This window comes from Barbus barbus, assembly GCF_936440315.1.
Source record: "Barbus barbus genome assembly, chromosome: 8".
Lineage (NCBI taxonomy): Eukaryota > Metazoa > Chordata > Actinopteri > Cypriniformes > Cyprinidae > Barbus > Barbus barbus.
This window is the reverse complement of record NC_136736.1, coordinates 20,792,200-20,804,934: the sequence shown is the minus strand read 5'-3', so window position 1 is coordinate 20,804,934 and position 12,735 is coordinate 20,792,200. Positions and strand designations below refer to the sequence as shown.

Here is a 12,735-nt window from a genome sequence, read left to right as displayed (position 1 = left end):
TGCAGTATTGGTGAGAATAAGAGACTTTCTTCAAAAAATAAATTAATTAAACAGGTATTACCGTAAAAGTGATGTTTCCCTAAGCAATAATTATTTTCATGTCATCAAATGAAAATCAATAACCTGCCAATATTAAAATGTATTCTAATTTTACAAGTTTGTCTAAATGGACTAGATGTAATACAAAAAAATATTATTATTTATTAAAAAATGAATTAATGGAAATTCATTTTCGGTTGGCCAAACATTACATTTAAGTCTTATTAAATTATAAGTGTTTTTAAAGATTAAATTTAATTAAGTGTTAGATTATGACAAAGGTAATCCAAATATAAAAACAGTGGTAGTGATCATTCAGAATTAAATATCAGCCAATATAGATGTCATTTCTACCTATACAGATAAATTAAAATCTCTAATACTGGCCGCTAACTAACAGAGTTCCAAAATATCATACATCTCTACACCACTAAAAATAAACATGCAAGTTTAAAATAATTTGATGTGAATTAACAAATGAATAACAATACAGAAACGCGCTGCAAGGTAATTCATCTCCAAGACATAACAGTCGTATAGAATATAGAAAAGGAAAACACATTAAACTGTATGAGGTTTGGAAAACGGATGACCTTGCTTATTCTGTGTTTAATCATTTTGGCCAGGTTCCCACAACCATGGCGCAGAAAAATCCTCTTACTGCATTTCATTTGATGTATTGCATGCTATATGTAAGATTAGAATGGTGCATGTGTGTGTTTTCATTTTAATGTACTGCACATGAGTTTGAACTGCACAATAATGTGTATGCGTGACTGCATGTGTATGTCTCTATTCAACCCTCTATCCTCTCATACCTTGACAACTGGCAAATGTAAACTCCAAAGCGCTTAGATTAAAGGTATTATACCAGCGCGGGAACTGACCAGCTTTTTCCATTAGGCGTTCTAGTCATTTGAGTGAAAGAGCGAGCGAAACACAGAAAGAGAGCTACAGACGGAGAGATGGCGGGCTAAACCTTGTTACAGATCCCAAATCAGATTACACACTGGCAGACCTCATCAAATATTCATTTTATACTTTCAGCCATCCTAAAAACAGGCTTCGGTTTCGCTCTCACTCCACCAATCAGGAAGGTCCGCCCTGCCCTTGCTGCACACTGTCGAGTCGATTTAACACGCCGGCCATTTTGTTCAGTGGGCCTGGGTGTTACATGGGCGAGAGAGCTGATGTGGCAAAGCAGAGGGGTAGTAGAGTGGAAAAGTGTTGTATTTAGAGAGGGAGTTTGATGGTGTCTAGATAGCTTCAGGGAGGGTCATGTAGAGTGTGTGTGTGAGAGAAAGAGAAATGAATAATGTAACCGCTCTGAATGGCTGGATTTCTGTTATATGGTCTGTAATGCTGCAGTACAGTTTGTGATACATAGACACATAAAGGAGGTGCCTCAGGCTACAAAACAGCTATTACCAGTCAATGGTCTGATGACGGTTCTCATTTTAGACCACTACAGTGTGGAGAGTTTATAATAACACTATTCGAGAGCTCACACAAAACCAAGAGGGAGGGTAGAAGGGAAAGGCAGTTATTACCTCTACCAAATGAGCCAATAGAGAGAAATCAATGAGCAAAAATGGACTCTGCTCCAAAATCTAGTGAGCTTCAGTGCTTCAGACATTTAGCTCATCCATATGCTAACATCAAACGCAATTAAAATCAATTGCAAGTTGATTTCCCATCAAGTAGTGAGGGGAAGTGATTGAGAGAAACAGGTTGAGAAAAAAAATATATTAAGAGCAGGACATTATTTAAAAATCATGGAGGAATGAAACAATCATGGAGGAAGAGAACAAAGAGTGAGTGAGCGGGAAAGGAAACAGAAACGAGGCACTGACTGTAGCACTGGCCAAGAAAGCACAGCAGCGTCTCTACTTCCTCCGCAAACTCAGAAGAGCCAGAGCCCCGGCCCCCATCATGTGCACCTTCTACAGAGGCACCATCGAGAGCATCCTGACTAGCTGCATCACTGTGTGGTATGGCGCTTGCAACGCATCCTGCCGCAAGTCACTTCAGCGCATAGTGAGAGCAGCTGAGAAGATCGTTGGTGTCTCTCTCCCCTCCCTCCAGGACATCTACAGCACCCGTCTCACCCGCAAAGCCCTCCGCATTGCAGGCGATCCCACCCACCCGACACACAGCTTCTTCAGTCTGCTGCCATCAGGGAGGAGACTGCGGAGTCTCCAGGCGAGGACCAGCAGACTGAAGGACAGCTTCATACATCAGGCTGTCAGGAAGCTGAACTCCCTCCCGTCCTTGCCCCCCCTCCCCTCTTTCACCCCCATTTAACACAGCAACACACTAGGAACTCTGTCTCTGTGACACCCCCCCCTCTTTTGCACTACAAATATATCTACACAGTGTTGTTTTTATTTAACTGGTTTTGCACTCTATCTGCCATGCGCCTTATGCCACTTTACCGATCTAATTCTTATTTTTTTCTACAATATCCTCATTTGTATAATTGTATAGTTGTATGAACATATGTTTAAACTGTATTTATCTGTATCTGAACGTGTTTAATGTTAACTGTATGCACCAAGGGTCTGAGAGTAATGCAATTTCAATTCTCTGTATGTATGTACTGTACATGTGGAAGAATTGACAATAAAGCTGACTTGAACTTGAACTTGAACTTGAACAAGCCTTAATAGATTACTAACAAGCCTTAGTAAACAGCACTAAAGAAAAAGACAGAAAGAGATCGATATACCCAAACGTAGGCATTGTCTTAGGATTCCTCCAGAAGTCATGTTCTTCTCTGCTTCGATTTCTGTGAAGTTGAGGGAACTGGCAAAGATCAGCACATCCACAAGACTGATCAGCCTCTGCAAAAACATCAGTGACGCCTCCACAGCCAAACCCTGAGACGGCTCAATATTCTCCAGCTCATGCTGCAAGACAGTGCCATCATCATCATTATTATTGTAACAGCACCATCTTCACCCAAACCTTCATAATGTACTGATGGTCACCTTTATCATCACCCTCACTTTTCATCATCATATAGTAATCAAATTACTCACAATCTTTAAAGTAAGAATAGAAATGATGATCATTAAGATGGGCCAGCACACTTTCTTCTAATGAGATCTGTGTTAATTTAGTATGTACACCACATTATCACACCATGATTTAAGGGATCTCTCAGACTTGACTGAAATTATCCCTTTACTCTGATGTGAGAGCTGCAGTGAATGGCATGGAAAACCATCCTGTATGAGGCAAAAGCTGCAGATAGGATTTAAAGTCAACATGAAACTGTGTCTGCAACCCATTTTACTTTTGTTATATGACACCTTTAGTGAAACAGGATATTTAATGAGAAACAAATATGTTGATTGGGGTATAGTTTATTTCTATCAGAAATTGATTGGATAGTGAACAGTATAAGTCGTTCCATACAGGAATGGATCTGAATGCAAATGTGCAGGCCATTCCCCTCCTGAAACACTACTGATTGAAACTTCAATAAGTAATCAAATAATCAAATTAGTCAAAGTAAACTAAACTAATTCAGAGGGGCAGGAGATGTAGAATTTCATGACAAGAATACTGCAGAAATCTTCTGAGCTTTATGTTGACATATACAAGTAAACACTGCCGAATTTATGTCCAACCAATAATGGAGAAAATCAGACAAATAGGGTGGACAAATTCAATTAAGCTAACTGTCCTAACTGTCCTTCAGCGAGACTGAAACATATCAGTGGCAGGGTAAATGCATTGCATCATGCCACAACACTTGAGATGCCAAAGTGGACTTTACAAATCCATTTGTCCTATTCTCAGGAGTAGCAAGTGCAAGTAAAAGCATCCATATACTTTCAGCTACTTAACATTTTGAGCCATCTCTCATGCATCCCATATAGACAGCATTGCTGATTGTAATAGGTACTATTTGATTGTGACGCACTTGAGGGAAACACACAAACATACTAACCGTAGAAGAGGTGGCTGCAGACAGCAGAGGAAGGATTCCTCCACAGGCCATGATGAGATTGTCCACCACCTGAGAGACTAGATGGACAGTGTTGTGCACAAACACTACGTTCTCACTGCTGTTCACAAAATCCATAATTGTCTTAGTTGAATGACTGGGGAAAAAGTGAGAAAATTAATTATGAAATTATAAAAGTCATGAAACTTACTATAACATCAAAGGGAGCTGTCTGTGAGGCAGCAGAAGGGTAATTCAAGGTAATCAACATTCTCGTACTTGACTTTTATTTTTAGTTTTGATTATAAAGCACATTTCAATATTCCTCCCAGGTTAACTTAAGAACTATGAACAGCATCTGTCGATTATCAAAAAAAAAAAAAAAAACCTGATTGTGTGGATACTATTGATATTACTGGATTTCTCAAACAACAATAAGATTAAACACCTAAAGATTGTTAATAAATATGTTTTATCAATACTGATTTTACAAAAAGCTAAACATCAGATAGATATTTTTGCCTATTTGATCTTTGGTTCCTGGTGTTTCTCTCACCTTCTCCACATCTGCACATCAGTCTCGATAGAAAACAGCAGGTCAGTCAAAAGGCGCTGGTGCATATGAGACCACTTGAACTCTGGGATACGAAACATAGTGGACCGTGCCGAAGACGAGCCCTCGTTGCCCTGACCTGAGGGGCTTGAGGCAGCTGCTTGATTTGGGCTCAGATTCTGCAAAAAATTCACAATTATTCTTCTAAAATTTGTTTTGTGTGACCTAATGAGAAATTAATTTTCTTGCTCCATGAATAATCTCAGTTTTCCATATAATCAACAAATTTAGTGAATTTCTGTAAGTCTCAACCTGGTATCATATTCCTCAGTTATTAATATTGCAAAACTTACTGTTGTTGAGGTGTCCTTCAGCTCCAATCTCTCTGTGTCTGAGGCCACACTTGACACATCCAGTCTAGCAATTTTAATCTCTTTGGGTTTAGTTGCTGAGGTCTCAGTCCCTGCTGCCTTCAGAGTGTCTTGGTTAGTTCCCGGATGCTGCAAGACACTCTCAGTACAAGGGCTAACCTCTGCCGTAGACACATTGGACACATCTGGAGGAAGTACTTCTGGGGTTTGCTCGGTCTCAACAGCACCATGACCAGCTGTAGTCTCTGTGTGAAGCTTGGTCTCATTGATAGAGCTGCTTTGGTTTAAATCCACCTCCAACTTGGGAGCTGGTTCATCCTTGGTTTCCTCTACTTTCTCATTTTGTAATGGCTTCTCATCTTTTTCGGTTTCCAGCTTCTTTTCTTTCTCTTTCCCATCATCTTCCTTTTCAGCACCATTGTCATCAGTCTCACCCGCTGTAGCGGAAACAAAAGAAGAATCCTCCGTGCTGTCATCACTGGCCTTCACAAAGTTGCTGACTGAGGAAACATCAGTGCTATCTTCATTCGTGATGGAGGCCCCAGTTGTGCTGGTCTCCTGGTTTGCCGAATCCTCAGAAGTTTCTTCCACTTTGGCTTCCTTTACAGATTCAGGAGAAGATTCTCCAGGTCCTTTCTCTTTATCTTCTACCTGAACATTTAGTACAGTTTCAGCAGTGCTTATTTTACCATCATCTTCATCTGATATCTTCACAGCTTCAGTTTCAACTTTGGCATCCTTGTCGGTTGCAGTCCGAGTATTGTCAGCATCATCTGTTACACTCAGATCAGCTCTTTCCTTCTCGTTTACCCTCCCTTCAGTCATTGTGATGTCAGACTCAACTCTTTCCACTCTCTCATGCTCTCCATCAATGTTAGCCTCCATATTTTGCACTTCATTATCCTTTCCTGGTTCTTTCGTAGTGTCCTGTTCACCTTTATCACCTTTATTAGTCTCTAGTGAGGTGGCAACGGTGTCCGTCTGTCTCTCTTCCTCATCTCTGGCCAGAATGTTGGACACTGTGACTGGGATCTGGGCCCTAGTTTCCTCATTGTCTCCAGGCTGATCAGTGGCCTTCTCCTCAACACATAGCTCAATTACAGTAGATGGAGCCGTCTCTTCAGCATTCAGCTCACCATTGGCTGAGGCAAGGAACTGAGAATCGTGACTGGCTCCAGATACAGTTCTGATTCTGTTTTCAGATCCTCCCTCAGAACCCATTCGCTGGTACTCAAGGAACATGTGGGCCAGATTCTCTTTGTGTTGCTCAAAGGTGACCTGATGAAACAGAGAGTAAGAGGGTTTGATGGAATGTTAATTATGCACAGGAGCAGAAAATTAATTCTCAATCAGATCAAACTGTCATACAGTATAATAAAGAAGTACTATATAGTTATAGTACTATATTATACGATTAAATGGCATTGGCATATATATATATATATATATATATATATATATATATATATATATATATATATATATATATATATTTATATATACACACATATATATTGATTTATATTTCAATATGCTATATAATTATGAATTTGTCCTATAAAGAAATCTTAAGAATTATATGTATTAAAAAAAAAAGTATTCTGGTTCTGACACTACAAAAAAAAAAAATTGAATAAAAAAAAGAACAATAATAAAAGTTTCTAAAAAAATCTGAGCTATTGCCTGGCCAGCCAGGAATAAAAATACTGTGAAAAGAGAGATGGTTATGTGTATTTAGGACTACAATTAGCAGCAGACAGTGCATAGCATCTGCAGATACAGAAGTATGAGCACACCAAAACACACCTCAATTTATCAAACGAACACAACAGACAAAGTCAAACACACCACTGGGGAAACGAGAAACAACTTGCAGCTTCCACACCAATGCCGGCATTTTCATTTAGGCAAGAAAGCCTTATTATACGTAATTAATTGGCCGTTAGTGTTCTAAATTAGCCTGCTACAAGCCTGGCCATTAATCTTCCATGTGGTCTGATTGGTAATCCATGGCTGTTTGCTCTGAACGGACAGCTCTGAAATGTATTGCTAGTTTCTTTCTCTCCTGACTCTCTTCTTTGGAATAGCAAGACCATTAGTCTGGGCTCAATTCGGCATTTAACATTTAGCTATTAAATCCACACGGTGCATTTTGAGAAAAACATTTGCCTCCTTTGTGATTAGATACCATATGAAGGGAGGGAGCCTTACAGATAAAACCACTCAATTTCGAATAAATGTCCAAACATATCTGAAAAGCCTGCAAGGCATTTGAGGATTTGTGAAAAATGAAAGTTAGAACTCATGTAAACCACTAAGGGTTTAAAAGCTGCACATGAGGCCCCATATTATCCTGTTAGGTATTATCTTCAAGAATCAGTAAGTATACCATATGCTGTTAAATGTTTAAAAAATCCTCATATGCACACTAAAAGCACCTCATTGTCTGGCAGCTCGCTACAACGCGTATCGTACCAATACAGTATTACATCATGTGAAAAGCATTAGTTACCTTACTATAACCGGCAAATGGTACATGTGAGCCCTTGGTGTGTTGTAGAGATAAAGTTACTCTGGAAAGAGGGTAACTATAGAAATGTGGTTTTGAAATATAGTCTGTATGCCACCGGGTGGGCTATACATCAGTTTAAATCTGATCTTATTTAATTCCGGTCAACTCTCTAAACTAGACATGGGGCATGGAAAAAATGCATCTAAGAATATAGTGCAGGTTCCATAACATAACAATGAGCTTTGCATCACCAGGTTGTCTGGTTGCCAAATTATACAACTTAATGCAAATCCATTTTTCAAGAGGCCTTATTGAAAAATATCAATAATTCATTGTATTAAAAAAAAACTGCACTTTACCGGCCAAAAATTCAAAATTAACAAATAAAAATTAAGTATAAGATAGATAAATCTATACACATATATCCCTAATATCAATGGAAGATTCATCCAGCATCAGACTGATGATCCAGCAGAACTTGCAGCAATCAGACTGCAAGCTCAGCAAGAGATAGACACAGCGCTTAAATCACTGATCTTAGATCAGCAGGGAGCAGTCGGCCACAGACCCTTCACTGTAGGGCTGGTAGGGAGCCCCATTTAGATCAATAGATAGTGAGTAACCGCAAAACAAAGGGGAAATAGGGACCATGAGAATGCTCTAATTGGATTAGCTAAATGTGATTCCATTCCTGCAAAAATCAATGTGGTCAGTAGACTGAATCCCTTCTTTTCTGTCCAAAAGATACTGTTCGTTTTTCTCTTTCCCTTGATACTCTCACAGCTGTCTGCATAAGTGTAGAATAAAGTAACAGAGAGAAACTCATGAAAACATACAAGCAGAACGACTCTCTTGTTTTCCAGTAACAACAAAAAAAATCTAAACATAAAAAGCAAACTGCATAACATTCTTTGTTTTGAAGAAAAGTATTGTATTTTGTTTTGATCCACTGACAGATTTTTTTTTTTCCACTCGCTAGGCTTATTCCTAAAATGAGAAAAAGTGGAACAATACAATAATAATACTAAGCTACTATACAATAATACAAAGATGAAAGGGATTGCCATCATAGAAATTTCTGTAAGACAGCTAAATAAAAAAGGTTGGTCATAAAACACTCAAGAAATTCTTTAAACTTTGCTTTTGTGATGGTATGATAAGCTTGCAAAATGAATGTCAAGAATGTGAATGGTTTATCACTGTCAATGTCAATGTTACAGTCAATGTTATCCATGTTCTAAGGCCAGTTTGCATGCCGGCCTATGAGTTTATTCAATACAGACTGGCTGCAGGCATGCCTCTATCTTTACAAGCAATGCTCCAGTACTGGATCCTATTGTCTTCTAAATCCATAGTATTGCTGTTGTCAAGTACGATAAGCAGCTTCATGACACCACAAAATAGGCTTGACGTTGTTAGATAGACATGCCGTTACTTCCAACATCTCCATTGGGCCCAGAATCACACAACTGTCAAAGACAAGCATATTTTTTTTAAATCTGTTTCTTGTTGATTTACAAGAATTGTTAAGAATGTTAAGAAAGTGCAAGAAAATAAATATTGAAAAGAAGGTACTGCTTGAGCTGCAGGGTATAAGTATTCCTATAAAATACCATAAAGTCTCTTTACTTTCTAGAGGCCAAAAATGGGGAGGGATATTTAAGAGTGGCATACAGTATAGGTCAAGATAATCACATAATTCACCCTCAAGATATAATACAATTACTAATTTTTAGTTTATATATGAGAAATATCACACGAGAAGTCGTAAGATATGGCTGTATATCAGCACGTGATTCGGCCATAGGTAATCACAGCCTAGGCTACGCGTGTGATATCGCATTTATGAAACAGTTCGATGGCATGAGTGTGTAAATACATACAAACAACAACAGAGTGTCTCCTTTTGTGTGGAACTACTTCCTTCCGCCATAGATTCAAATCTCAGTTTGAAAGTTTACAGCTGAGCCCAAGCCCCAATACAAATTTGAAAACGTCAGTTTAGAACCATCAAGAACACACACACAAGATTTCCCAGTACTAAATACTACTATTAAATACTATTATTATTTACATAAAATATTAGTTATTGATAATACTATATAATAAACCACATCAGCCATCAATTCAGTCAAAAGTACAAAGGCAGCGCGAGTGTTCATGAGTGCTGAATGACCGCTGACGCCCTGGAGCTCACATCTTCGAAAACGTTGAAGCAAATTTTCAAATAGTCATTGTGTTTATTAATAAACCGCATATTCGAAGTCTAAACAAGTACATTTACGCTTAATTCTTAAAACTAAATTATGTGAAACCAAAACAATACTATTTATAACATTATAGTGGATTTGGGCATCCACCATTGTGACGTTGTGACACTCGCTGTGAGAAATACTGCAGTGATACAAACGGTGAAATGGTTGAGTTCTGTATTTACTAGAATACTGCACTGCTGGAAAAGGCTCTCAGCCAATATGATGCTGAAATAATGCACGGTGCTCTAAATAAATACGTTCTTTAAACGCTTATATGCTAATTCATTACTTAGCTTCTCCTTCCCTTGGAGAACACAAAAGCATAGTGTGATGCCCCAGAGGAGATAACAGAACTCTCAACAGAGCATTCTAGAAGGAAACTAAAGGCTCCAGAAGAGCAGCCACATTTGCAGGACCATTACAATGTCTCCTTCGCCCATTAAGATGTTCTTTACAGTGGAACAGAAGAATGCTGACTAGGAAGGCATAGAGGGCACCAAGTCTTTCACAAGGTGATCACTTTCAGCAGAAAACTGTCCCTACAGTAACTGTTTGGAGCCAGTCTCATTTATGTGCAGTGCTGGGAGAGGGGCACCTTGGGTAACCTGTGGTGTCAGCAGGCCCATCTGCAGAAACATCTGTCTGCCTACAATGGGCTGGCTGGAAAGGAGACTTCATCTCTTTTGAAACACACATGCCCAGTAAAACACAATCAAGCAAGAATCAGACAACCGCACACTTGCTAAAATCTTTGTGTTAAGAGTATTATTATTATTATTATGTAATGAAAATTAACTGTATATTCACAGAATGAACTCAATATAAAATGATATACTTAAGAAACATGTCATGTTATAATAATATTAGTGCTGTCAAATGATTAATCGCGATTAAATCGCATCCAAAATAAAAGTTTTGTTTACATAATATATGTGAGTGTACTGTGTATATTTATTATGTATATATAAATACACACACATGCAAGTATATATTTAAGAAAAATAGGTTACGTTTATACATTAAATATATTTATATATGAGATAAATTATATGAATATAAATATATACATGTAAAAACATGTCAATATTTTCTAAATATATGCTGTATGTGTGTTTATTTATATATATTAAATATATTTACTCAATATTCAGAGCACGCTATAGTAAACTGGAAAAACAACTGAATAACGAGGAGAAAAAAAGCTTTGCATGCTTGCCTAAATGTATGTATGGCTGCCCAAGAGCATGTACTTATTTACCAGGGGTTCCCAAAAGGCTGGCTGAATTTATGAGGACTTGTCCTAATGATTGCCAAGGCCATTTGAGATGAATATTAAATGTGTTCAAACATGAGGATCTGGAGACCTTGTATACTACAACCTAAAAACCACACATACAATTCACATATACTGTGCATCACTAAGATGCAAACACACACTCTTTCTATTCCACACACAATGTCTCTCTCTCCCCCACACTCTCTCTCTCTCACATACACACACACACACACACAGTCAGCCAGCCCCTGCAGCTGAAAGGGAGAGCTACAGTGACAAACAGCTCTCCTACTCCAGAGTTGGCAGGAAATCTATCACGGCGGACAATAAAATTGCAATTGAGTTTCTTTAGCTTTTTTTCCCTCAGCAGATGCATGTATCTCTCTAGCTATGCGCTGCTGCACCTTTTCAGTTCATACACACAACCCCCTTTTCTGTTTTTAGATCAGAGCAGAGACACTGTAAACAGAACAGGACCTTACCTGCATTAATCTTGAGTAATTATAGCGCAAAAAAGCAATTACAGGCTTGACCCATAAGAAGGGGAATGATCAATTTGTGTGCACTTGCTCAGCAGTGAGCTACTTAAGGAATGCAAGCACGCTCAAATATAACATGTCTGCATGAAAAAGAATGAAAGCAAAGGATGCTGCAATACGTTATCGCTGCTCAATCCACCAACAGATTATGATTTATTTTACTATGTATAATGTAATTTGACAATTAACTATGGGGTGTGAATGAAAAAAAATTAATATGTATTTACATATTAGTATCTATCAACAGAATTTTTGATAACACTTTGTTTTAAGGTGTCATAATACAGAGTAATTACCTAATTAAGTACTTAGTAGTAGCCGTTGTACTTACATGAAACAAAATGTACTTATCATGTAACTAAGTTATGGAACAGCCTGTACTTACAGTTTGTAATTATGAAGATGTAAGAGGCATGTAACACATATGTAGATGTAACACATATGTAACAAACCGAGTCTGTTACACAGCTACTAGTACACTTAAGTACAATCTTGATACACTTTATTTTAAGTAGCTTATACCTGTGTAATATTCTGTAATTTTAATGTAATTAGAAAGGTATTACATATATTTAAACTGTGTACTGGTGGGTTAAATCAAACTAAGGTGCAGCTGGATAAGGTGTACAGTATACATACACATGAAGTACACTTAAGAACAATCTTAATAGACTTTATTTTAAGTGTACTTATGCCTGTGTACTTACATTTGTAATCACGTTGTATAATGTCCGCAACACATATGTAACAATCTTTTGGTTACACAAGCACTCCCTTTAGCACGCTTCTGAACTAAGTTTCATAGCACAACCCCCCCCCCCCCTCGAATTAATCACTTTCGTTGGTATTATTCTCATTTGTAAGTCATTATGGATGAAACGGCTGAAAATGAATAAACATAAATATTAATGATCCCGTTTGTTTCATTTTTAGGAGTTTCTCACATAAAATGAATAAATTACAAATACATCAGAGTTGCAATTTGCAAAATATATTACCAGAATAATTATAAACCAATTAAGACTATTTACAATGCAACCCATTTGCACACAATAATTATTATTTATGAAATATAATTGAGAATATAAACCACCCTAAATAATGTTTTTGTTTTGAGTATGTGTGTGTCCTTCTTTGTCATCTTTAAAGGTGAAGTGTGGAATTTGTATTTAAAAAAACTATTGTGAGATTAATATGCAGAGACAACTGCCAGTAAAGCATTGATAGCAGATTTG

General features: G+C 37.7%; 1 protein-coding gene across 1 annotated transcript in view; it reads right to left on the bottom strand.

Annotated features, from left to right (window-relative positions):
- LOC306874378 (lipopolysaccharide-responsive and beige-like anchor protein) overlaps positions 1-12,735 on the bottom strand; it is a 270,819-nt gene that overhangs the window by 181,106 nt on the left and 76,978 nt on the right. The window contains exons 22-25 of the mRNA XM_079424376.1: positions 4,901-6,196; positions 4,551-4,726; positions 3,998-4,151; positions 2,768-2,948 (exon numbers count right to left, since the gene is read on the bottom strand). Coding sequence (XP_079280502.1) covers positions 2,768-2,948; positions 3,998-4,151; positions 4,551-4,726; positions 4,901-6,196 — 1,807 coding nt within the window. The remainder of the gene's footprint in view (positions 1-2,767; positions 2,949-3,997; positions 4,152-4,550; positions 4,727-4,900; positions 6,197-12,735) is intronic.